A 26,294-nucleotide genomic window follows, 5' to 3' on the forward strand; every position below is an offset into this window, starting at 1 on the left:
CTCATCCATTAATTTTTGAATTATTTCTTTGTTCTTTTCAATTGTGTCCTTTTCTAGATCAATCTCTTGTATTTTCTGGTCAAGTGCTGATCTCTCTAGTTGGATTGCCTCTCTCATGTCTTCCTCCATTTGCTGTCTTTTTGTCATTATTTCAGTCCTCATCTTCTCCAGGTCATTTCTTTCCTGTTCAATCATCTTCCTGTCATCATCCCTTCTCTTCAGCTCATGATCTATTTCAGTTTTCTCTCTCTCCAATTCAGTTTTTATCTGATCAAGTTCTTCTCTCTCCATCTTTGCTTTTACTGTCATTTCTTCTTCTTTCTCTTTTTCTTTCAAAATCTGTTCTTTCAATATGTTTAACTCTTGTGTTTTTAGGTTTATATCATGATGTACCTGGTCAGCTTTAGTCTTTAACTCCTGGATCTCGGCTTTGGTCTCTTCCATACTTTTTATTTCTTCCATCTTCTTCTGTTCTGGTATTTCCTCTTCCTTCTGTTTTCTGACTTGATCCTCAAATTCATCAATTCTCTGCTGTAATTGTGTCCATTTATTTTTCATTTCTTCTCTCTCTTGTTCTAGAAGTTCTCTGTTTTCCCTCAGCTCTTCTTCTTGTTTATTTGTTTCTTCAATGACACTTTCAATTAATTCTTTGTCCTTTTGTAGATGAGCTTCCATTTCCTTCAGTTTTTCTCTTTCCTTCTTTATTTGCTCCTCCATGTATCTGATTTGTTCAACTTCATTTTGCAGTTCAGTCTTTCTTTGAGCCAGAATATCTTTTTCATCTGTGGTCTTTTGTTTCTCAAGGTCAAGCTCTTCTTTCTTGAGTTTAATATCATGTCTCTGTTCCTCCACCTCATCCATTAATTTTTGAATTATTTCTTTGTTCTTTTCAATTGTGTCCTTTTCTAGATCAATCTCTTGTATTTTCTGGTCAAGTGCTGATCTCTCTAGTTGGATTGCCTCTCTCATGTCTTCCTCCATTTGCTGTCTTTGTGTCATTATTTCAGTCCTCATCTTCTCCAGGTCATTTCTTTTCTTTTCAATCATCTTCCTGTCATCATCCATTTTCTTCAGCTCATGATCTATTTCAGTTTTCTCTCTCTCCAATTCAGTTTTTATCTGATCAAGTTCTTCTCTCTCCATCTTGGCTTTTACTGTAATTTCTTCTTTCTCTTTTTCTTTCAAAATCTGTTCTTTCAATATGTTTAACTCTTGTGTTTTTAGGTTTATATCATGATGTTCCTGCTCAGCTTTAGTCTTTAACTCCTGGATCTCGGCTTTTGTCTCTTCTAGACGTTTTCTTTCTTCTTCCATCTTCTTCTGTTCTGGTATTTCCTCTTTTTTCTGTTTTCTGACTTGATCCTCAAATTCATCAATTCTCTGCTGTAATTGTGTCCATTTATTTTTCATTTCTTCTCTCTCTTGTTCTAGAAATTCTCTGTTTTTCCTCAGCTCTTCTTCTTGTTTATTCATGTTAGTTCTATGTTTTTCCTGATCCTCTTTTTGTCTCTTTGTTTCTTCAATGACACTCTCAATTAATTCTTTGTCCTTTTGTAGATGAGCTTCCATTTCCTTCAGTTTTTCTCTTTCCTCCTTTATTTCCTCCTCCATGTATCTGATTTGTTTAACTTCATTTTGCAGTTCAGTCTTTCTTTGAGCCAGATTATCTTTTTCATCTGTGATATTTTGTTTCTCAAGGTTAAGCTCTTCTTTCTGGATTTTAATATCTTGTCTCTGTTCCTCCACCTCATCCATTAATTTTTGAATTATTTCTTTGTTCTTTTCAATTGTGTCCTTTTCTAGATCAATCTCTTGTATTTTCTGGTCAAGTGCTGATCTCTCTAGTTGGATTGCCTCTCTCATGTCTTCCTCCATTTGCTGTCTTTGTGTCATTATTTCAGTCCTCATCTTCTCCAGGTCATTTCTTTCCTTTCCAATCATCTTCCTGTCATCATCCCTTCTCTTCAGCTCATGATCTATTTCAGTTTTCTCTCTCTCCAATTCAGTTTTTATCTGATCAAGTTCTTCTCTCTCCATCTTTGCTTTTACTGTCATTTCTTCTTCTTTCTCTTTTTCTTTCAAAATCTGTTCTTTCAATATGTTTAACTCTTGTGTTTTTAGGTTTATATCATGATGTACCTGGTCAGCTTTAGTCTTTAACACCTGGATCTCGGCTTTGGTCTCTTCCATACTTTTTATTTCTTCCATCTTCTTCTGTTCTGGTATTTCCTCTTCCTTCTGTTTTCTGACTTGATCCTCAAATTCATCAATTCTCTGCTGTAATTGTGTCCATTTATTTTTCATTTCTTCTCTCTCTTGTTCTAGAAGTTCTCTGTTTTTCCTCAGCTCTTCTTCTTGTTTATTTGTTTCTTCAATGACACTTTCAATTAATTCTTTGTCCTTTTGTAGATGAGCTTCCATTTCCTTCAGTTTTTCTCTTTCCTCCTTTATTTCCTCCTCCATGTATCTGATTTGTTCAACTTCATTTTGCAGTTCAGTCTTTCTTTGAGCCAGAATATCTTTTTCATCTGTGGTCTTTTGTTTCTCAAGGTCAAGCTCTTCTTTCTTGAGTTTAATATCATGTCTCTGTTCCTCCACCTCATCCATTAATTTTTGAATTATTTCTTTGTTCTTTTCAATTGTGTCCTTTTCTAGATCAATCTCTTGTATTTTCTGGTCAAGTGCTGATCTCTCTAGTTGGATTGCCTCTCTCATGTCTTCCTCCATTTGCTGTCTTTGTGTCATTATTTCAGTCCTCATCTTCTCCAGATCATTTCTTTTCTTTTCAATCATCTTCCTGTCATCATCCATTTTCTTCAGCTCATGATCTATTTCAGTTTTCTCTCTCTCCAATTCAGTTTTTATCTGATCAAGTTCTTCTCTCTCCATCTTGGCTTTTACTGTAATTTCTTCTTTCTCTTTTTCTTTCAAAATCTGTTCTTTCAATATGTTTAACTCTTGTGTTTTTAGGTTTATATCATGATGTTCCTGCTCAGCTTTAGTCTTTAACTCCTGGATCTCGGCTTTTGTCTCTTCTAGACGTTTTCTTTCTTCTTCCATCTTCTTCTGTTCTGGTATTTCCTCTTCCTTCTGTTTTCTGACTTGATCCTCAAATTCATCAATTCTCTGCTGTAATTGTGTCCATTTATTTTTCATTTCTTCTCTCTCTTGTTCTAGAAATTCTCTGTTTTTCCTCAGCTCTTCTTCTTGTTTATTCATGTTAGTTCTCTGTTTTTCCTGATCCTCTTTTTGTCTCTTTGTTTCTTCAATGACACTCTCAATTAATTCTTTGTCCTTTTGTAGATGAGCTTCCATTTCCTTCAGTTTTTCTCTTTCCTCCTTTATTTCCTCCTCCATGTATCTGATTTGTTTAGCTTCATTTTGCAGTTCAGTCTTTCTTTGAGCCAGATTATCTTTTTCATCTGTGATATTTTGTTTCTCAAGGTTAAGCTCTTCTTTCTGGATTTTAATATCTTGTCTCTGTTCCTCCACCTCATCCATTAATTTTTGAATTATTTCTTTGTTCTTTTCAATTGTGTCCTTTTCTAGATCAATCTCTTGTATTTTCTGGTCAAGTGCTGATCTCTCTAGTTGGATTGCCTCTCTCATGTCTTCCTCCATTTGCTGTCTTTGTGTCATTATTTCAGTCCTCATCTTCTCCAGGTCATTTCTTTCCTTTCCAATCATCTTCCTGTCATCATCCCTTCTCTTCAGCTCATGATCTATTTCAGTTTTCTCTCTCTCCAATTCAGTTTTTATCTGATCAAGTTCTTCTCTCTCCATCTTTGCTTTTACTGTCATTTCTTCTTCTTTCTCTTTTTCTTTCAAAATCTGTTCTTTCAATATGTTTAACTCTTGTGTTTTTAGGTTTATATCATGATGTACCTGGTCAGCTTTAGTCTTTAACACCTGGATCTCGGCTTTGGTCTCTTCCATACTTTTTATTTCTTCCATCTTCTTCTGTTCTGGTATTTCCTCTTCCTTCTGTTTTCTGACTTGATCCTCAAATTCATCAATTCTCTGCTGTAATTGTGTCCATTTATTTTTCATTTCTTCTCTCTCTTGTTCTAGAAGTTCTCTGTTTTCCCTCAGCTCTTCTTCTTGTCTATTTGTTTCTTCAATGACACTCTCAATTAATTCTCTGTCCTTTTGTAGATAAGCTTCAATTTCCTTCAGTTTTTCTCTTTCCTTCTTTATTTCCTCATCCATATATCTGATTTGTTCAACTTCATTTTGCAGTTCAGTCTTTCTTTGAGCCAGATTATCTTTTTCATCTGTGATCTTTTGTTTCTCAAGGTCAAGCTCTTCTTTCTGGATTTTAATATCTTGTCTCTGTTCCTCCACCTCATCCATTAATTTTTGAATTATTTCTTTGTTCTTTTCAATTGTGTCCTTTTCTAGATCAATCTCTTGTATTTTCTGGTCAAGTGCTGATCTCTCTAGTTGGATTGCCTCTCTCATGTCTTCCTCCATTTGCTGTCTTTTTGTCATTATTTCAGTTCTCATCTTCTCCAGGTCATTTCTTTCCCTTTCAATCATCTTCCTGTCATCATCCCTTTTCTTCTGCTCGTGATCTATTTCAGTTTTCTTCCTCTCCAGTTCACTCTTTATCTGGTCAAGTTCTTCTCTCTCCATCTTTGCTTTTACTCTCATTTCTTCTTCTTTCTCTTTTTCTTTCATAATCTGTTCTTGCAGTGTGTTTAACTCTTGTGTTTTTAGGTTCACATCATGATGTACCTGGTCAGCTTCAGTCTTTAACCCCTGGATCTCGGCTTTGGTCTCTTCTAGACATTTTCTTTCTTCTTCCATCTTCTTCTGTTCTGTTATATCCTCTTCCTTCTGTTTTCTGACTTGATCCTCAAATTCATAAATTCTCTGCTGTAATTGTGTCCATTTATTTGTAATGTCTTCTCGTTCTTGTTCTAGAAGGTCTCTGCAGTTCTTCAACTTTTGTTTTTTTTTATTTATGTCCATGCTCATCTTTTCCAGATCCTCTTTTTGTCTCTTTGTTTCTTCACGCTCACCTAATTCTTTTTCCTTTTGTAGATTAGCTTCTATTTCCTTCAGTGTTTCTCTCTTCTTGTTTATTTCCTCATCCATGTATCTGATTTGTTCACTTTCATTTTGCAGTTCAGTCTTTCTTTGAGCCAGAATATCTTTTTCATCAGTGATCTTTTGTCTTTCAAGGCCAAGTTCTTCTTTCTGGAGCTTATTATATTTTCTCTGTTCTTCCACCTCATCCATAAATGTCCGTGCAATTTCTTTGCTCTTCTCAATGTCATGTTTTTCTAGATCAATTTCTAATCTCTTTTCTTCCATTTGTTCTCTTTGTGTCATTATTTCAGACCTTATCTTCTCCAGATCATTTCTTTCATGTTCAATCATCTTCCTGTCATCATCCATTTTTTTCTGTTCATGATCTATTTTTGTTTTCTTTCTTTCCAGTTTAGCCTTTATCTGATCAAGTTCCTCTCTCTCCATCTTTGCTTTTACTCTCATCTCTTCCATTTGTGTTTCAAAATCATTCCTTATGTTCTCCAGATCTTTCCTCTCCTCATTCATGGCCCTTAAACTCTCCTCTAGTCTGTGCTGCTGTTGATTCATTTTAGTCTTTTCAGTCTGTAACTCATTTTTTATTGCTTCCATTTCATCTTTTTGTTTTTGTATTTCCTTCTGAAGAACCTCCAGTTCTTTCCACTTCTTCATCATGCCCTCTTTTTCTTTCTCTAATTCATCTCTCTGTCTCAGGAAATCATCCATTGATCTTTTATTCATGTCTTCCTTTTCTCTGTGTTTTGTCATTTGCAGCTTCAGTTCATCTGCTTGTCTCTGTAAATCTTCTCTTTCTGTTTCAATGTCTTTTTTCTGTTTTAATGTCTCTTTTTCCAGAAGATCTTTTTTGATCTCAATCTTTTGATTTTGCTCTGCTATGTCACTCTTCTTCCTCTTAGTTTCTTCCATGGTATTGTCACACTGCTCCTTCATTAGTTTAAGGTGGGCCTCCCTTATGTCCAGTTTTTCTCGCTCCCTTCTGATCTCTTCTAAGATGTTCGTCAGATTTTCAGCATCATTCTGCACCTCAGATTTTGTCTTGTAAACCAGTCTTCTCTCCTCTTGCAGTTGTTCTGCTTCAGTTTGGATCTCTTCTTGTTGTTCCACCAGCTTGGCTTTCATGATTTCCAGATCTTTCATTAATTTGTTAGTCATGTTCCTGTTTTCACCAATGTCTTGTTTTTCGCTTTGTATTTCATCTCTCAGTTGTGAAAGTTCTCTTTCCTGTTTTGCATTTGTCCTCATGTCCTCTTCTATTTGTTGTCTCTGAGATTCTAGTTCAATCCTTATCTTATCCATTTCACGTCTTTCTTCCTTCATCTCTCTTACACTTTGATCCAGTCTTTGCTGCTGCTCTGTAATATATTTCTCTCTCTGCTCCAGCTCATTCTTCTCCATTATCACTGTTTGTCTCATGGTCTCTATTTCATCATTTATCCTACTTATATCACCTTTCCTTTTCTCAGTTTGTTCTCTCTCAGCGTGAAGCTCTCTCTTAATCTGTTTCAGTCTTTCTCTCTCTTTCTCTAGCTCTTCTAATTGGGATTCAATCTCTTCTTTCCGTTGTTCAGTCCAGATCTGCAGATCATCTTTTTTCTGCTTCATTTCTAACTTTTCATTGTCTATTTCATGTCGGATCTTCTCAAGCAACTCAAAATCCTTATTATTTTTCTGTTTATGTAATTCTATATCAACCTGCATCACGTCGAGGGCATGTTGTCTCTTATTGGTTTCCTTCAGAACACTATCTAAATGTTCTTGTTCAATCTGAAGCTGTGCAGCAATTCCTTCTAATTCCATGTTTCTCCTCTCTACTTCCTCTCCCTTCCTCTGTATTATTAGCTCTTTTTCCTCAAGAGTTTTTTGCTTGTCTTGGATGATTTGCCTTTGTAGTTCAGTTGACTGAATCTGACTCTGGATCTCAGCTTGTATTTGTTCAACCTTGTCTCTTTCTTGTTCAAGTTCAAACCTCTGTTTTTCCAGATTTTCTCTCTCTTTCTTGTTTTCCTCCTTGGTTTGATCATTCTGTCGCTGCTGGTTGAGTACCTCGGCCTGTCGTTCCTCAGTGTTTGATTTTTCCAAAAGAAGCTTTTTCTTCACAATCTCATTTTCATTCTGCTGGTTCTTTATCTCTGCTCTTAAAACTTCTAGTTTGTTTCTTAGAGTCATTAAGTTATTCTTTTCTTCCTCTGTTTCTTGTTTTTCACGAAGAAGTTCATCCTTCATCTCCTCAAGGGCCAGCCTCTCCTTTTGTATCTCCTCAATCTGGTCCATCATTTGGTTTTCCAGGTCTTTCTTTTCTTTGTCAATTTTTGTCTTATCCTTTTCGAGAATGGCTTTTGTTTTCTCAATTTCTTGCCTTTGTCTCTCCATCTCCTTCATCATCATATCAAGGTCCCTCATTTTCAATTCAGTCTCTTCAGACAAACATTTAATTTCTTCTCTGTCTTTGTCTATTTGTATTTTCATTTCTAGTATGTCTTTCATTTTGTCTGTCTGTCTCTGTATCTCAGCTTTAGTTTTTTCAAGGTCAGATTTAGCATCTTGAAGTTTTTGATTATCCTTGTCTATTTCTTCTTTTTTTCTGTCCAGCTCAACCCTCGTTTGCGATAATTCTTCCATTTCTTTATCAATCTTTTCTTTGCTACTTTCAATGTCCTCTCTATTTTTTTGTAACTCACTGTGGAGTTTATCAGTTTCTTCCCTCTGTCTCTTTAATTGTCGGACTTCTTCCTCCACTCGTTGCTTTCCCCCCTCAATCTCCATCCAACATTTTTCCTGGTCCTCTCTCTCCTTTTTGATAACATTTAGGATCTCCTCGGATTCTGTTCTTATCTGTTCTAGTGCATTCTTCTCATCTTGTACATTTAATTTTTCATGTTTAAAATTTTGTAATTGATTCTCCAGATCACTTTTCATGTTTTCAAGATCTTTCTTCTCTTGATCCATCCACTTTTTGCTGATTTCAATCTGCTCTTTTTCTTTCTGTACTTCTTCAATCATCTTTCTGTATTCATTGTGTTCTCTCTTCATTGTTTCGCCCATTTTCATTAACTGCAGTCTCTCCTCATCAATTTCTGCCTCCTTTTTTTCCAGATTGCTTTTAATCTCCAAGATGTCCTCTTTCATAAAAGTTTGCTCTCTGTTTTCAAGCTCACTTTCCTTTCTTTGCAATTCTCTTTGAAGTATAACCAGTTTCTGTCTTTCTGAATGTACATTTTCCTTCTCTTTGTCAATCTCATCCCTTTCCTTTAGAACGTCCATCTTAATTTGCTCTAGAGCCTCTCTCTGACTTTGAATCTCTTGTTTTGCCATCTCATCTTGTTCTCTCTGCTGTAAGGTTTTTCTTTCCAGGTCCTCTGTTTCCCTCACTAACTCTTCGATCTTAAGCTGCAAATGCGTCTTTTCCATTTCATAATCATCCCTTTCCTTTTTCAGTTGTGACTTGTCATCCTGAACTTCTGCACTCATTATATTGAGATCTTTCTTCGTGGTCTCCATTTCTGTGATGGGTTTCTCTATATCTTCTTTTTGCAATTGAAGCTTTAGACTGAGGTCTGTTAATCTATCTCTCTCACGGTTTGCTTCCTGAATCAGCCTGTCAGAGATCCCTGACTTCTTCTGAAGCTCAGCACGGCCATCTTTAAGCTGATGAGTCTGTTTTCTCACATCTTCTTTCTCTTGTTCAATCAAATCTCTCTCTGTGTTGACCATCTGCTTCATTTCTTCCACTTGCTCTTTTTCTTTGTTTAATTCACTCATCATCTCTTGTAGTTTATCTTCCATTTTTGTGGCATCATGGAGGTTTTCAACTAACTTAGCCCTCTGATTTTCTAGTTCATTCCTCATTTTTTCTAGATTTTCCAGTTCTATCTTATTTGCCTTCATGGCAGCACTCATTTCATGCTTTTGTTGATTGATTTCAGCTTTTTCGTCTTCTAACCGATCCTTCTCCATGATCAAAGCTTGTCTTGAAGATTCATAATCATCTCTCTGTCTTTGTAGTTCCCCTCTGAAGAGCTCAAACTCTTGCTTCTCTTGCCTTAAATTGTCCTTTTCTTTTTCTATATCTTCTCTCTTTCTCAGTATTTGCATATTGATCTTTTCAAGTGTGTCTTTCTTCTTCTCTATTTCTTCAAAGATCCAACCCTTCTCCTCCAACTCATGTTTTTGCTTCTCCAGTATTTGCTGTCTCCTCTTTACCTCTGAAGTAATGCCTTCTAGTTCAGACTTTTTCTTTGCATGCAGTGTTTTCATTTCTTCCATGGTTTGCCTCAGGTTTTGTATATCTCTTTTGAGCTGTTCCAGATGACTCTGGTTTCTCAAGAGTTCCTCAGTGACCCTTTCAAGTTCTTGCTTGTTCTCCCTTGTGTCCATAGCCTTTTCCATTTTGTCTTTAGCAATTTCTACCTCAACCAGCTCTCTCTTGGTCTCCACATCCTTTTCTCTTTTTATCTCATCCTTCAACTGCTCCAGTTCTTCTCTTTCTTTCTGCAGCATTTCTCTCATGCTTTCTTCCTCTTGTTGCTTCTCTACAAGTTCTGCCCTCATCTTCTCCAGTTCATTCTTGTCTCTTCTGGGGGTTTCTATCTCTGCTCTAAGGATTCCTAGATTTTCCCGTATTTGTCCAATATCTTGAATGAGCATATGGATCTCAGACTTAAAGTTTTCCTTATCATCTTTCTCTGCCTTACTTTCATCCATCCTGCTCTCCATGTAAACTTTCAGATTTCTCACCATTTCCCTGATTTTCACAACCTCTAAAATCAATCTTTGGATGTCAGCATTGGTATTTTCTTCATCTTCTAGATGTGCAGTTCTCTCCACCAATCGTTCAAAATCCTCTCTTGCGCTTTGAACATCATTCCTGAGTATTTCCAGCTCTTGCCTCTCTCTGTTGATTTCCTCTCTGGCCTTTGCTATCTCAGTCTTCATTTTATCTATATCATCCCTCTTTCTGATCACTTGTCTCATCTTCTGATCCAGATCTTTCTTTTCCAGGACTATCTCAGATCTTAGGACTTCCAGTTCTCTCTTTTCATGTGTCATTTTCTGAATCTTTTTTTCTAGGTTTTCTCTCTGTTGTTGTATATCCATCAGCTCCATCTCTTTTGTTTTACTCTCCTTTTCAAGTTTTAATATCTCAGACCTCATGTTTTCTAGCTCGTCCATCTGATATTTTAAGTCTGCTTTAGTTTTCTCAAGTTCTGCCTGCTGTTGCTGAAGCTCAGCCTTCAACTCTGTCAGTTCGTCTATTTGTCTTTTAACTTCGCCCGTCTGACTCTCACTCTCTTCTTTTTGGTCATCCATACTTAATGTTTCCATTTTCTCTCTTAATTCCTCTGAATCTCTCCTCATTTCTTTCTTTTTCCTGGTAATAACTGGTTTAACTGTTCTCTCTCTAGTTGTCTCCTCTAAAATTCTTTCAAGGATCTCTGATTTTTTCTTCATGTCAACCTTTTCTTTCTCCAGCAGTTCATTTTCATCATGAAGTTTTTGCTTGGCCAATGCCATGTCTTGTTTTTGTCTTTCCAAATCAGCTCTGATTTGCTCAAGATCACTTCTCTCTTTGCTCATGCAGTCTTTGCTACTCTTTATTTGCTGTTTCTCTTTTTGTATCTCAATGTTCTGCTGCTCACAAGTTTCTTTCATGGCTTCGATTTCCAGCCTCATGTTCTCCAGTTCAGATCTTTCTTTTCTAGCAGCCTTGATTTCATCTTTCATTCTTCTGAGAACCTCTCTAACATTCTCAATTTCCTGGATCAGCCTTTGCATGTAAACACTCATTTCTTTTCTATCCTCTGAATCTGCTTCAACATTAACTTCTCTCTGCATGCTTCTTTCCAGGTCATGTTTTGTTCTCCAAGCCATTTCCCTAGTATTTTCAGCTTCTTGAATAAGCATCTGAATCTTGGTGTTCATATGTTCTTTCTCTTCCATATCTCCACCTCTTTCTTCCATATGAGATTGAACTCCCTCTTCTGCTCTTTGTATCTCAGCTTTCATTTTCTCCATCTCATCCCGCTCTATACTTAAAATGACCCTGTTCATTTCGAGTTTCTCATTTGCTCCTTCAATATCAGTCCTCATTTTCTCCAACTCATCTCTTTTTCTTGCTACCTGTCTCATCTTGTGATCAAGATCTTTCCTCTTGCCATCAGTTTCATTCTGAAGAAGCTTCAGTTCTTCCATCTCATGTTTAGTCCTTTGCATCTTGTCCTCTAATTCCTCTTTCTGTTTGAGCATTTCAGCTCTCATACTAATGAGTTCCTCTAAATCTGACTGCCTTTTAGTCTCAAACTCCTCTTTTTGGATTATAATATTTGATTTGATCTTCTCATATTTCTCCATTTCTCTCTTAAGCTCTCTTAACATTTCATCAATTGCTTCTCTTTCTTTTGCTAACTCAGATTTAATTACATTGTTTTTGTTTATCTCATCTTGCAACTTTCCCATTCGTACACTCCATTCCTCTTCTGTCATCTGTAGTTTATTTTGCTGTTCTTGTATTTCTTGCTCTGATTGATCAATCTTTTCAATCATCTCTTCTTTCTGTTTGACTAATTCTGCTTGGATGAGCTCTATTTCTTGATATCTAAGTCTTATGTTTGTCTTGTCCTGTTCAATGACCTCTTCCTTTTTAAGCAGGTTCCTTCTGATATCCTCAATATTGTCTCTTTCTTTTTGCAAATGTTCCTCAATCCGTTTTGTTGCCTGTCTTTCAACATCCTCTTTAATACTCTCTATTTCAGCCCTTGCTTCATCTAGTTTAAGCCTACATTTTTCTAGATTATCAGCATAACTTTCCAACTCTTCCTTTTGTTTCTGTATCTCAGTATTTGCTTTATCAAGGTCTGTTCTTATCTTGCTCTCTTCAGACTTTTTCTGTACATATTTTTCTCTTTCACTCAGTATCTCTTGCATTGACTTTTCTATATCCTCTGCTTTCATTTGGATCTCAGCTTTCATTTGCTCTAGTTGAGCTCTTTCATCTTGAATATCTTGTTTTTGGAATTTTATCTCCTCTAATTCTTTATGTAGATTTGATTTATTTTGTTCCATATCATCTTTGTCTTGGTTCAGCTGCTTTCTGCTTTTCTCAGTCAATGCCTTCTCATCCAAAAGCTCTTGCCTCAGCTGTACCACATTTTTGATGTCCTTCTTTTGTGTCTCCACCAGGCGCTGCTGCTCTAACAGTTCATCTCTTTCTCTCTCTAGGTCATGTTTTTGTTTTAAGATCTCCATGCTCATTATATCAAGTCTATCTCTCTCTTTCTGTAGGTCTGCCTGTGTGATCCCACTCTCCTCGGATTGTCTTTTGAAATCTTCCTGGGTTTTCTTCAGATCCATCCTTTCCTTTGTAATCATCTCTTTCTCTACAGCAGCAGATTGTTTCTGTCCTTCTATGTCAGCTTGCATTTTATCCAGGGTGTCAGTTTTCATTTTGGTCTCCTCTGCAAATTGTTGCCTCTCTTTTTCTAATTCTTCTGCAGCCCTCTGCTCTTCTTTCTGAACTTCTAACTTTAATTTCTCAATATCCTCTCTCTTCTTTTGCAGCTCATCTTGCTCATTTTCAAAAGCTTTTCTTTGAATTTGGAGGTCTTTATCCAACTCAGCTCTCTTTTGTTTCAGATTCTCCATATCAGCATTTTCTTTTTTCATTTTGTTTTTCATGTCATCCATTTCTTTTAGTTTATTTTGCAGTTCTGCTCTCATTTGATCTAGTTCATTCTCTTTGTGTTGGATTCTTTCCCTCTCATCTTCAAAATGGGCTATTTGTCTCAAGTTATCTGTATTCACCTGCTTAAGAATGTCTTTCTCTCTCTTTAAGTCTGTTCTTTGTCTATCTAGTTCTTCCCTGGCTTGGCTTATCTCTGTCTTTTTTTTCTCCAGTTCAAATTTTTCTTCTTGAAGCAAGTCTTTGGCAGACTGAATTTCTTTTCTTTGCTTCTCTGTCTCATCCAAGAGCTCTTTCATTAGTTGGTTGTCTGTAGGAAGAGCACTGGTGTCTGATTGTCTTTTATATTGGACTGTCATATCCTTCTCCCTCTGTCTTTCATTGTTTGTCTTCTCAGATCGTTTCTCCGAGTCTTCAGCTTGACTTTGAAGGTCAATTTTCATCTTCTCTAGTTCTTCTTTCTTACATTCAATGGTTTGTTTCTCAACTTTGAGATTATTTAATTCTCTCTCCATATCCATTTTCTGTCTCTCCATTTGATCCAAATCTTTGGTCAGCAGCTCTCTGTCTTTTTCAACCAGATCTTTTTCCTCAAGTAACTTGAGTCTCAGTTGTTCATATGTCTCTTTCTCTATCTTTAGACTGACCATATCCCTCTCCATATTTCTCTTCTGTGCCATCATTTCCACTCTTTCTCTTTCTAAGTTGGTCATTTCTGTCTTTGTGAATTCCATTAGATCATCAACCTCTCGCTGTAATTGATCAATGTCAGTTTGTCTCTGGTCCAGCTGACTCATTTCCATCATGATGATGTTCCTCATTTCATCCATTTCATGTTGTTGTTTTAAAAGGACTTGCTGCAGCTGTGCAAATTCACTTTCTCTGTGAGAAAGACTTTCATTCTCATTTTCAATGGTCTTCACTTGTTTTGAGATGTTCACCCTCATTTCTTCAAGAGTGCCCCTCTCTCTCTGCATCTCTGCTATTGTCATCTCATTTTTCTCCTGCTGTTCTGCAAGATGTTTGTTGGCTTTAGCAATTTCTGTTTTGATTTTCTCTAAATTAGACTTCTCCAATTCAAATTCATTTGCTTGCTTTTTATCAACATTCATTATTTTTTGTTGCAGATCTTCCATGTCTCTCTTCAGCAGTTGTCTGTCATTTTCCAGTAATTCCTTTTCAGTCAATACTGCCTTCATTTGGATCTCATTATCTTCAGACTTCTTTTTCAGTTCAGTCATCATGTCCTGTTTTTCCCTGATCATTGCAGCTCTTTCACCGTCAATGTCTCTCTTTTCCTTTTCCATTTCACTTTTTTGTTTATAAATCTCTTCTTGCAGTCGCTCTAGTTCATCTTGTTTGAGTCTTATTTTCTCTTTTTCTTTTTCAATATGATCTGTTTGTTTGGAGATGTTCACTCTCATTTGCTCAATATTGTATTTCTCTCTTTGTAGATCTGCCAATGTAGACTCATTTGCAACTTTCATTTCATCTGTGATCTCATTCTTTCTCCTTGTATCTTCAGCAAGATGAACAATATCTTCTCTCTCTTTTTGAAGTACTTCAGCCATCTTTTCCAAACCCTGTCTATCATTTTCTGTTTCTTCTTTTAGCTTTCTGATGTCATCAGCTTCTCTTTGTAGCTCATTCTTCATCTGATCTAACTTGTTCTTCTCATCTTCATACACTTGTTTCTGAAGTATCATAATCTTTAAGTCTTCATCCAAATTCTTTCTGCTTTGGTCTACATAATCTCTTTCTTTGTCCATTTGCCATTTCTGTTCTTCCATCTCTTCATTATCTTTATCTAGTTGTCTTCTCTCATTCTTCATTATTTCCATAAACTCATTCACTTGTGTCTGTTGTTTGTCAAGCTCAGATTGTCTCAGGTCAAGCTGACTTCTGTCCTTCATTATAATGTGTCTGTCATTGTCTATTTCCTGTTTCAGATTCTGAATTTCAGTTTGCATCTGCTCGAATTCATGTTGTTGTTGTCTGATTTGTTCCTTTTGATGTTTAATGTCATGCGTTTGTCTTGTGATGTTCTCATTCATCTCATCTAGGGTGTCTCTCTCTTTTTGTATCTCTGCCAGTTTGATTCTTTGCTTTTCTCTTTGTTTTTCAAGATCTCCCTTGGCTCTTGAATGTTCACTTATTGTTTTCTCCAGATCATGTTTTTCCTTCTCAAGCATGTCTCTATCAGATTGAATGGCTTTAGTTTTCTTTTCAATATCTGTCTTAATTTCATCCAAGACCATGTCTTTCATTTTTGTCTCCTCGATGAGATTGTTGATTTGTTCTCTCTCTTTCTGGAGTTGGACGGTCATTTCCTCCAGCCTTTGTTTTTCATGTTGTGTCTCTATTTTGATTTTCTCAATCTCATTTGCTTGTCTTTGCAGGTCAGTTTTCATCTGTTTAATCAATTCTTTCTCGTTCTCAAAATCTTCTCTCTCAAGTTTCAGACTCTCTGAATCTCTATCTACATTCATTATTTTTTGTTGCAGATCTTCCATGTCTCTCTTCAGCAGTTGTCTGTCATTGTCCAGTAATTCCTTTTCAGTCAATACTGCCTTCATTTGAATCTCAATATCTTCAGTCTTCTTTTTCAGTTCAGTCATCATGTCCTGTTTTTCCCTGATCATTGCAGCTCTTTCACCTCCAATGTCGCTCTTTTCCTTTTCCATTTCACTTTGTTGTTTATGAATCTCTTCTTGCAGTCGCTCTAGTTCATCTTGTTTGAGTCTTATTTTCTCTTTTTTGTTTTCAATATCATCTGTTTGTTTGGAGATGTTCACTCTCATTTGCTCAAGATTGTATTTCTCTCTTTGTAGATCTGCCAATGTAGACTCATTTGCAACATTCATTTCATCCGTGATCTCATTCTTTCTCCTTATATTTTCAGAGAGATTAATAATATCTTCTCTCTCTTTCTGAAGTTCTTCAGCCATCTTTTCCAAACCCTGTCTATCATTTTCTGTTTCTTCTTTTAGCTTTCTGATATCATCAGCTTCTCTTTGCAGCTCATTCTTCATCTGTTCTAACTTGTTCTTCTCATCTTCATACACTTGTTTCTGAAGTATCATCATCTTTAAGTCTTCATCCAAATTCTTTCTGCTTTGGTCTACATCATCTCTTTCTTTCTCTGTTTGTCTTTTCTGTTCTTCCATCTCTTCTTTATCTTTATCTAGTTGTCTTCTCTCATTCTTCATTATTTCCATAAACTCATTCACTTGTGTCTGTTGTTTGTCAAGCTCAGATTGTCTCAGGTCAAGCTGACTTCGGTCCTTCATTATAATGTGTCTGTCATTGTCTATTTCCTGTTTCAGATTCTGAATTTCAGTTTGCATCTGCTCGAATTCATGTTGTTGTTGTCTGATTTGTTCCTTTTGATGTTTAATATTAAGCATTTGTCTTGTGATGTTCTCATTCATCTCATCTAGGGTGTCTCTCTCTTTCTGGAGTTGAGTGGTCATTGCCTCTAGCCTTTGTCTTCCATGTTGTGTCTCTAGTTTGATCTTCTCAATCTCATGTGCTTCTCGTTGCAGGTCAGTTTTCATCTCTTTCATTGATTCTTTTTCATTCTCAAAAGATTCTCTCTCAAGTTTCAGACTCTCTGAATCTCTAACTACACTCATCATTTTTTGTTGCAGATCTTCCATGTCTCTCTTCAACAGTTGCCTATCATTATCCAATAATTCCTTTTCAGTCAATACTGCCTTCATTTGGATCTCAATATCTTCAGTCTTCTTTTTCAGTTCAGTCATCATGTCCTGTTTTTCCCTGATCATTGCAGCTCTTTCACCTCCAATGTCGCTCTTTTCCTTTTCCATTTCACTTTGTTGTTTATGAATCTCTTCTTGCAGTCGCTCTAGTTCATCTTGTTTGAGTCTTATTTTCTCTTTTTCGTTTTCAATATCATCTGTTTGTTTGGAGATGTTCACTCTCATTTGCTCAAGATTGTATTTCTCTCTTTGTAGATCTGCCAATGTAGACTCATTTGCAACTTTCATTTCATCCGTGATATCATTCTTTCTCCTTATATCTTCAGAGAGATTAATAATATCTTCTCTCTCTTTCTGAAGTTCTTCAGCCATCTTTTCCAAACCGTGCCTATCATTTTCTGTTTCTTCTTTTAGCTTTCTGATATCATCAGCTTCTCTTTGCAGCTCATTCTTCATCTGTTCTAACTTGTTCTTCTCATCTTCATACACTTGTTTCTGAAGTATCATCATCTTTAAGTTTTCGTCCAAATTCTTTCTTCTTTGGTCTACATCATCTCTTCCTTTGTCCATTTGCCGTTTCTGTTCTTCCATCTCTTCTTTATCTTTATCTAGTTGTCTTCTCTCATTCCTCATTATTTCCATAAACTCATTCACTTGTGTCTGTTGTTTGTCAAGCTCAGATTGTCTCAGGTCAAGCTGACTTCTGTCCTTCATTATAATGTGTCTGTCATTGTCTATTTCCTGTTTCAGATTCTGAATTTCAGTTTGCATCTGCTCAAATTCATGTTGTTGTTGTCTGATTTGTTCCTTTTGATGTTTAATGTCATGCGTTTGTCTTGTGATGTTCTCGTTCATCTCATCTAGGGTGTCTCTCTCTTTCTGGAGTTGAGTGGTCATTTCCTCCAGTCTTTGTTTTTCATGTTGTGTCTCTAGTTTGATCTTCTCAATCTCATGTGCTTCTCGTTGCAGGTCAGTTTTTATCTGTTTCATTGATTCTTTCTCATTCTCAAAAGATTCTCTCTCAATTTTCAGACTCTCTGAATCTCTATCTACATTCATTATTTTTTGTTGCAGATCTTCCATGTCTCTCTTCAGCAGTTGTCTGTCATTTTCCAGTAATTCCTTTTCATTTAATACTGCCTTCATTTGGATCTCAATATCTTCAGTCTTCTTTTTCAGTTCAGTCATCTTGTCCTGTTTTTCCCTGGTCATTGCAGCTCTTTCACCATCAATGTCACTCTTTTCCATTTCACTTTTTTGTTTATGAATCTCTTCTTGCAGTCGCTCTAGTTCATCTTGTTTGAGTCTTATTTTCTCTTTTTCGTTTTCAATATCATCTGTTTGTTTGGAGATGTTCACTCTCATTTGCTCAAGATTGTATTTCTCTCTTTGTAGATCTGCCAATGTAGACTCATTTGCAACTTTCATTTCATCCGTGATCTCATTCTTTCTCCTTATATCTTCAGAGAGATTAATAATATCTTCTCTCTCTTTCTGAAGTTCTTCAGCCATCTTTTCCAAACCGTTCCTATCATTTTCTGTTTCTTCTTTTAGCTTTCTGATATCATCAGCTTCTCTTTGCAGCTCATTCTTCATCTGTTCTAACTTGTTCTTCTCATCTTCATACACTTGTTTCTGAAGTATCATCATCTTTAAGTTTTCGTCCAAATTCTTTTTTCTTTGGTCTACATCATCTCTTCCTTTGTCCATTTGCCGTTTCTGTTCTTCCATCTCTTCTTTATCTTTATCTAGTTGTCTTCTCTCATTCCTCATTATTTCCATAAACTCATTCACTTGTGTCTGTTGTTTGTCAAGCTCAGATTGTCTCAGGTCAAGCTGACTTCGGTCCTTCATTATAATGTGTCTGTCATTGTCTATTTCCTGTTTCAGATTCTGAATTTCAGTTTGCATCTGCTCGAATTCATGTTGTTGTTGTCTGATTTGTTCCTTTTGATGTTTAATGTCATGCGTTTGTCTTGTGATGTTCTCGTTCATCTCATCTAGGGTGTCTCTCTCTTTCTGGAGTTGAGTGGTCATTTCCTCCAGTCTTTGTTTTTCATGTTGTGTCTCTATTTTGTTTCTCTCAATCTCATGTGCTTCTCGTTGCAGGTCAGTTTTTATCTGTTTCATTGATTCTTTCTCATTCTCAAAATATTCTCTCTCAAGTTTCAGACTCTCTGAATCTCTATCTACTTTCATTATTTTTTGTTGCAGATCTTCCATGTCTCTCTTCAGCAGTTGTCTGTCATTGTCCAGTAATTCCTTTTCAGTCAATACTGCCTTCATTTGAATGTCAATATCTTCAGTCTTCTTTTTCAGTTCAGTCATCATGTCCTGTTTTTCCCTGATCATTGCAGCTCTTTCACCTCCAATGTCGCTCTTTTCCTTTTCCATTTCACTTTGTTGTTTATGAATCTCTTCTTGCAGTCGCTCTAGTTCATCTTGTTTGAGTCTTATTTTCTCTTTTTCTTTTTCAATATCATCTGTTTGTTTTGAGATGTTCACTCTCATTTGCTCAATATTGTTTTTCTCTCTTTGTAGATCTGCCAATGTAAACTCATTTGCAACTTTCATTTCATCCCTTATCTCATTCTTTCTCCTTATATCTTCAGAGAGATTAATAATATCTTCTCTCTCTTTCTGAAGTTCTTCAGCCATCTTTTCCAAACCCTGTCTATAATTTTCTGTTTCTTCTTTGAGCTTTCTGATATCATCAGCTTCTCTTTGCAGCTCATTCTTCATCTGTTCTAACTTGTTCTTCTCATCTTCATACACTTGTTTCTGAAGTATCATCATCTTTAAGTCTTCTTCCAAATTCTTTCTGCTTTGGTCTACATCATCTCTTTCTTTCTCCGTTTGTCTTTTCTGTTCTTCCATCTCTTCTTTATCTTTATCTAGTTGCCGTCTCTCATTCTTCATTATTTCCATAAACTCATTCACTTGTGTCTGTTGTTTGTCAAGCTCAGATTGTCTCAGGTCAAGCTGACTTCGGTCCTTCATTATAATGTGTCTGTCATTGTCTATTTCCTGTTTCAGATTCTGAATTTCAGTTTGCATCTGCTCGAATTCATGTTGTTGTTGTCTGATTTGTTCCTTTTGATGTTTAATGTTAAGCATTTGTCTTGTGATGTTCTCGTTCATCTCATCTAGGGTGTCTCTCTCTTTCTGGAGTTGAGCGGTCATTTCCTCCAGTCTTTGTTTTTCATGTTGTGTCTCTAGTTTGATTCTCTCAATCTCATGTGCTTCTCGTTGCAGGTCAGTTTTTATCTGTTTCATTGATTCTTTCTCATTCTCAAAAGATTCTCTCTCAAGTTTCAGACTCTCTGAATCTTTATCTACATTCATTATTTTTTGTTGCAGATCTTCCATGTCTCTCTTCAGCAGTTGTCTGTCATTTTCCAGTAATTCCTTTTCAGTCAATACTGCCTTCATTTGGATCTCAATATCTTCAGACTTCTTTTTCAGTTCAGTCATCTTGTCCTGTTTTTCCCTGATCATTGCAGCTCTTTCACCATCAATGTCACTCTTTTCCATTTCACTTTTTTGTTTAAGAATCTCTTCTTGCAGTCGCTCTAGTTCATCTTGTTTGAGTCTTATTTTCTCTTTTTCTTTTTCAATATCATCTGTTTGTTTTGAGATGTTCACTCTCATTTGCTCAAGATTGTTTTTCTCTCTTTGTAGATCTGCCAATGTAGACTCATTTGCAATTGTCATTTCATCCATGATCTCATTCTTTCTCCTTGTCTCTTCAGCAAGATGAACAATATCTTTTCTGTCTTCCTGAAGTTCTTCAGCCATCTTTTCCAAAGCCTGTCTTTCATTTTGTGTTTCTTCTTTTATCTTTCTGATGGCATTAGCTTCTATTTGCAGCTCATTCTTCATCTGTTGTACATCCTTCTTCTCATCTTGAATAGCTTGTTTTTGATATCTGAGCTCTTTTATCTCCCTCTCTAAAGCTTCTTTTTGTTCATCCACCTCAGCCTCGCATGTTTTCAACATTTGGCTCCTTTCCTCAATTAATTCTCTTCCATTATTCAGTTCCACCTGAAAGAACTCAAGTTCGATCTCCATTTGGTGTTTTTGGGCTATCATTTCAGACTTCTCTTTCTCAAGATGAGCCTTTTCTTCTGTTGCAAAATCAATGATTTCATTTACTTTTCTCTGTCTTTGATCTATTTCAATTTTCTTTTCTTCAAGTCTATCTTTTTCCATTGTGAGAGCTTTCCTTTTGGCTTCCATTTCATCTTGCTGTCTATAAATCAGAGCTTGGATTTGTTCAAGTTCAATCCCTCTCAGTCTCATTTGTTCCTTCTCATTTACAATGTCATCTTGTTGCACTGAAATATTGTCTCTCAGTAGAAGGAGCATGTCTCTTTCTGTCTGTATTTCTGCAAGTGTGATCTTGTTCTTTTCTCTTTCTTCAGCAAGCTGGTTTTCAAGATCCTCCTTCGCAGTTGCTATATCTGTCACAGTTTTCTTCAGCTCAAACAAAGCCATTTCCTGCATCTGTTTATTTGACTCATTTGCTTTCACATGCCTTTCTATTTCCCGATCCCTGTTTTCTAAACCTACTTTTTGCTTGTCAAGTTCCTTAGCAAGGATGTCAACATTGTCTCTATCTTTCTTAAGTTGGGTTGTTGCTTCCTCAAGCTTTTGTCTTTCATTTTGTGTCTCTAGTTTTATCCTTTCAATATTTTCAGCTTCTCTTTTTAGCTCAGCTTTAATCTGCTCAACTTTGCCCTTCTCATCCTCAAGCATTTGTTTCTGAAGTTTGTTATTTTCCAAGTCTTTAACTACATCAAGCTTTGTTTGTTCTAAATCATCCATTTCTGTTTTTATCCTTTTTCTGCTGTTGTCAATTCCTTCCTTTTCATCATACACCTCCTTTCTTAGCAGCTCCAACTTTTCACTTTCCTTTTTCAGTTCTTCCCTCAAATTTACCTCCACTTGCTGTTTTTGATTCATTATTTCTGCTCTTTCCCTCTTAATATCATACCTCTCATTTTCTAGATCATCTCTATGTTTTGATATGTTCATTCTCAAGTGCTCAAGAACATCCTTCTCTTTCTGTATCTCAGCCAATGTTATTGTATTTAGTCTTTTCTGAGATTCAAGTTGGTTCTCAAGATCTTCCTTGGCTCTGTCTATCTCTGTCTTAGTTTTCTCCAGGTCAGACTTTTCCTTTTCAAAAGTGTCTCTATCAGATTGAAATGTTTGTTTTTCTTTTCTTAGACTTGCTTCCTCTTCTCTGATCCTGGCAACAGACGTCTTTATATCCTCCTTTTCTTTTTGAAGTTTGATTGCCATTTCCTCAGTGTTCTGCCTTAGTTTTGCAATATTTTCAGTTTCTTGTTGGAGCTCAGCTTTCATCATATGCAGTTCCTGCTTTTCTTTGCCAATCGTTTGCTTATGATCGTTTAAGGTCTTAAATTCCTCAGCTAAGATTGTTCTCTTTTCTTTCATATCCTCTAGATCTCTGTTCAGTATTTTCTTGCTGTTTTCAACTTTTTGTTTCATCAGCTCCAGTGTTTCACTTTCCCTCTTCAGTTCCATATGCATGTTATTCACTCTTAGTCTTTCCTCCATTATATCAGTCCTCTCTCTCTTGAGTGTGTCCATCACATCATCTAATTCTCTCTTTTGCGTTTCCATTTCAGCCTGTCTTTCATTGAGCTGACTCTTCTCTTTGATGATAATATCCTGAATCTCTTCTGTTTCTTTCTGTTGTGCACAACATTTTGCCGTACGTATATTCAGTTCATTTTCCTGGTGTCTTAAACTGTCTTTCTGTTTTTTAATTTCATGTTCCTCTTGTGAGATGTTCATCTTCATTTGCTCAAGAGAATTTCTCTGCATATCCATCTCTGACATATCAATATTGTTCTTTTTTCTCATTTCAGCAAGATCTTCTTTTGCTCTAGCTATCTCTGTTTTGCTCTTCTCCACTTCAGACTTCTGCTTTTCTATCATATCTTTTTCTGTCTCAATGGCTTGCTTTTGTTTTTCTAGCTCAAGGCGCATCCTCTCCAGAGTTTCTTTCCTGTCATTTCCCTCATGTTGAATTCGGTCTGCCATATCTTTTATACTCTGTTTTTCATCCATCACCTCTTTCTTCATTCTCTCAATATTTTCAGTTTCTCTCTGATGCTCAGCTCTCACTTGCTGTATCTCTTTCTCAAAGCATTGCCTCTTAAACTGAAAGTTTTCAAATTCTTTTTGCAATTTTGCTTTATCTTTTTCCATGTCTTCCTTATCAATTTCCAAAGATTTCATGTGGCTTTCAAATAATTCTTTTTGTTCAGTTATTTTTTTATTTTGGAGCTCCATATTTTCACAGTTTGTCCTCAATTCTTCTCTCAAATTCTCTATTTCCTGTCTCGCTTCATCCAGATCTGCCATTTCTCTATTTCTTGCAGTCTTTACATATTCCATTTTTCCTTGTGAAACTTCCCATTGTTGTTCTTGTTCAGCTTGTATCTGCTCAACTTGCACCTTTTCCATCCTTAAACTGCTCTTCAACTCATCCATTTGTTTTTGTTTGTATTCAATCTCTGCTTCTTTTTGCTTTAGTTCATTTTCTCTCAGCCTTAAATATTCTTTATCACTTTCCAAAATGCACCTTTCTTTTGAGGTGGTTTCACTCATCTGCGTAAGATTTTTTTTTTCTTTCAGCATCTCTGCCAGTCTTATAATGTTCTGTTCTTTTTGCTGAGCAAATTCGTCTTTGAGATCTCTGAGCCTAGACTTTTCCTGTTCTAGTGCGTCTCTCTCAGAATCAACCTCTTGCTTCTCTTTTTCAATCTCCATTTGCATCTCATCCAGAGCTTTTGACCTTTTTTCAATCTCTTCAACTAGACTATCAGTGCATTGTCTTTCTTTTTGAATTTGAGCTTTCATGTCTTTTACATTTTGCATGTCATTTTGAACAGCCTGTCTTAGATTTTCAATGGCACCTGCTTCTTTTTGCAGATCAGCCTTCATGTCCTTCAATATCTCAAATGCTTTTGCCTGGTTTTCTATATCAGCTTGCATTTGGTCCAGGTCCTCTCTCTTTCTTTTTGTCTCCTCTGCAAGACTCACAATGGCATCTCTCTCTTTCTGGAGTTGTGCTGTAGTGTCTATAAGTGTCTGTCTTTCAGCTAGTGTATCTTGTCTTAGCTTCTCAGTATCTTCAGCTACTGTTTGCAGCACAGATTTAATCTGTTCTAACTTGTGTTGTTCGCCTGCAATACCCTGTCTTTGCAGTTTTATTTCCTCTCTCTGTCTTTCCAAATCGATTTTCTTTTGCTCCAGATCTTCTGTATCTCTCATTAAAGTTATTCTGCAGTCCTCAATAAGTCGCTTCTCATTTACTACCTCTTCTTTCACAAGCGCTACCATTTCAAGTTCCCTGTTTAATGCATTTGTCATGTTGCTCTCCATCTGCTGCTTCTGTTCCATTATAGCCACCCTCTCTCTGTCAAGATTGTCTTTTTCATTTTGTGTGAAGTGAATGATATCATCCACCTGTTTTAGCTTTTCGGCTATTTCATCTTGGCTTTTCTGAAGTTGACTTTTTTGCATGAAAACTATATTCTGGATATCCTGCATGTCTTTTTGTTGTCTGTTAAAATCATCCTGCAATTGCTGCAGTTCGATTTCTCTTTTCTTTATGTTCTCCTTCTCATTCTCAATATCAGCTTTTTGTTGAGAAACGAGTTCATTCATCCTCTCAAGAGTGTCTTTCTCCACTTTGATCTCTTTCAATGTCAGCTCATTCTCCTCTCTCAGGTTTACTAGAACTTTCTTTTCTCCCGCTACCTCTGCTTGTATTTGTTGCATGTCACACATTTTCTTCTCTAGTTCCTCCCTGTCTTTTTTAAGCTGCACTGTCAATTTCTCCATATTCTGTCTTTCTTCTTGCACGTCCTGTTTTACCCTCTCAATATCATCAGATTCTCTTTGCAGCTCAAACTTCATGCTCTGTAATGTTCTCTTTTCGTCCTCTATCATTTTTCTTTGAGCTTCTATGTCCTCTAGTTCTCTAGCAAAAGTGTCTTTTAGTTCAGTCTCCATGGTTTGCTTTTGTTTTTCTATATCCTGTCTAATGTGATTAAGGACATCTCTCGCTTTTTCTAATTCTGTTCTTATCGTGTCTTCTTTTTCTCTGCTTTCTGCTAGCTCAGCCTGCAGGTCATCCCATCCTTTCTGTATTTCTAACTTTGTCTTTTCCAGCTCATCTTTTGTTCGTTCTAGCTCCTGTTTTTGCAGCTCTAATTGTAAATCCATGTCTGCTGTGGTTCTTGTTGCAGTTTTCAGTGAGGTTTCTTTGAGCGAAAGTTCATCCTCGCTCAGTTGTATTTCCGCCAGTTGTCTCTCTATTGTACTTTTTTGTGCAAGTATGTCTTCTTTGAAATACTCCAGAGCTTGTCGCTCTTTATCCAGCTCCTCCTTGGCCAGGATAATATTTTGTCTTTCTTTCTGCATGTCCTGTTTTACCCTCTCAATATCACCAGATTCTCTTTGCAGCTCAGATGTCATGCTCTGTAATGTTCTCTTTTTGTCCTCTATCATTTTTCTTTGAGCTTCTATGTCCTCTAGTTCTCTAGCAAAAGTGTCTTTTAGATCAGTCTCCATGGTTTGCTTTTGTTTTTCTATATCCTGTCTAATGTGATTAAGGACATCTCTCGCTTTTTCTAATTCTGTTCTTATCATGTCTTCTTTTTCTCTGCTTTCTGCTAGCTCAGCCTGCAGGTCATCCCATCCTTTCTGTATTTCTAGCTTTGTCTTTTCCAGCTCATCTTTTGTTCGTTCCAGCTCCTGTTTTTGCAGCTCTAATTGTAACTCCATGTCTGCTGTGGTTCTTGTCGTAGTTTGCATTGTGGTTTCTTTGAGTGAAAGTTCATCCTCGCTCAATTTTATTTCTGCCAGTTGTCTCTCCATTGTACTTTTTTGTGCAAGCAAGTCTTCTTTGAAAAACTCTAGAGCTTGTCGCTCTTTATCCAGCTCTTCCATGGTCAGGATAATCTCATCATTTCTTGTCTCATCCATCACATCAGTTTGAACTTGAACATCAATTTGTTGAATCTCCATCATTCTTGTTATTTCCAATTCATTTTTCACTCTTTGTAGATTTATTTCCATATTGTCCAGTTCTTGTTTTCGTTGATTCAGCTGCTGCTTCTCTTTACATATTGTATCTAAACCTCTTTGGTTTTCTTCTCTCTCTGATTGCAGCATTCTTTCCCTGTTTTGTAGACTCACTTTTTTCTTTTCCATCTCTTTTTCCTCATCTTGCAGTCTGGACATCCTCTCTTCAGCTTCATTTTTCACTGTTTGCACATCCTCCTTTGCCTTCAGTAGTTCCTGTTTCTCTTTTAAAATTATTTCTTTATAATGTTCCAGTTTTTGTCTTTCTTTCTGAATTTCACTTACACTGAGTTCAAAGTCTTCTGTCATAAATATTTCAATGGCACCTGGTTCTTCTGTTTTTGAACACTCTGGGCTCTCAGTTGCAATGATGACTTGTTGAACCTGGAAAAAAAGTTCCTTGTTTGCATTTGCATCTTTTTGTTCTAATATTCTTTAGATATACAGTATACAGTTATGCTAGGTACAGTTCAAAATATTTTTCAAAATACTTTAGTAAAATTAAATGTAAAGTCCCTTGAATTTCACATGGGGGAAAAAAATGTTCCGAAATGTTCTTCAAACTTGTTTTGAAGTCAACATGAAATCAAAATGTTCCCTTTTTATTTGTATGATTCATTGTGAGGTGTACGTCTACTCTCTTTTCTCGTTTTACTCTCAAGATTGTCCTGTTTAACTACATTTTGTTACATTATGGAAGTATAATGGGTTAC

The 26,294-nt window shown here is 36.3% G+C and overlaps 1 protein-coding gene across 2 annotated transcripts in view; it reads right to left on the reverse strand.

Moving 5' to 3' along the window:
* The window catches only part of LOC309511724 (uncharacterized protein), a 50,500-nt gene that overhangs the window by 17,034 nt on the left and 7,172 nt on the right, over positions 1-26,294 (reverse strand). For both annotated transcript variants that reach the window (XM_082186995.1, XM_082186994.1), the window contains exon 5: positions 1-25,965. In XM_082186995.1, coding sequence (XP_082043121.1) covers positions 1-25,965 — 25,965 coding nt within the window. The remainder of the gene's footprint in view (positions 25,966-26,294) is intronic.

This window comes from Leuciscus leuciscus (genome assembly GCF_965113295.1).
Source record: "Leuciscus leuciscus genome assembly, chromosome: 12".
NCBI classification, from domain to species: Eukaryota; Metazoa; Chordata; class Actinopteri; order Cypriniformes; family Leuciscidae; genus Leuciscus; species Leuciscus leuciscus.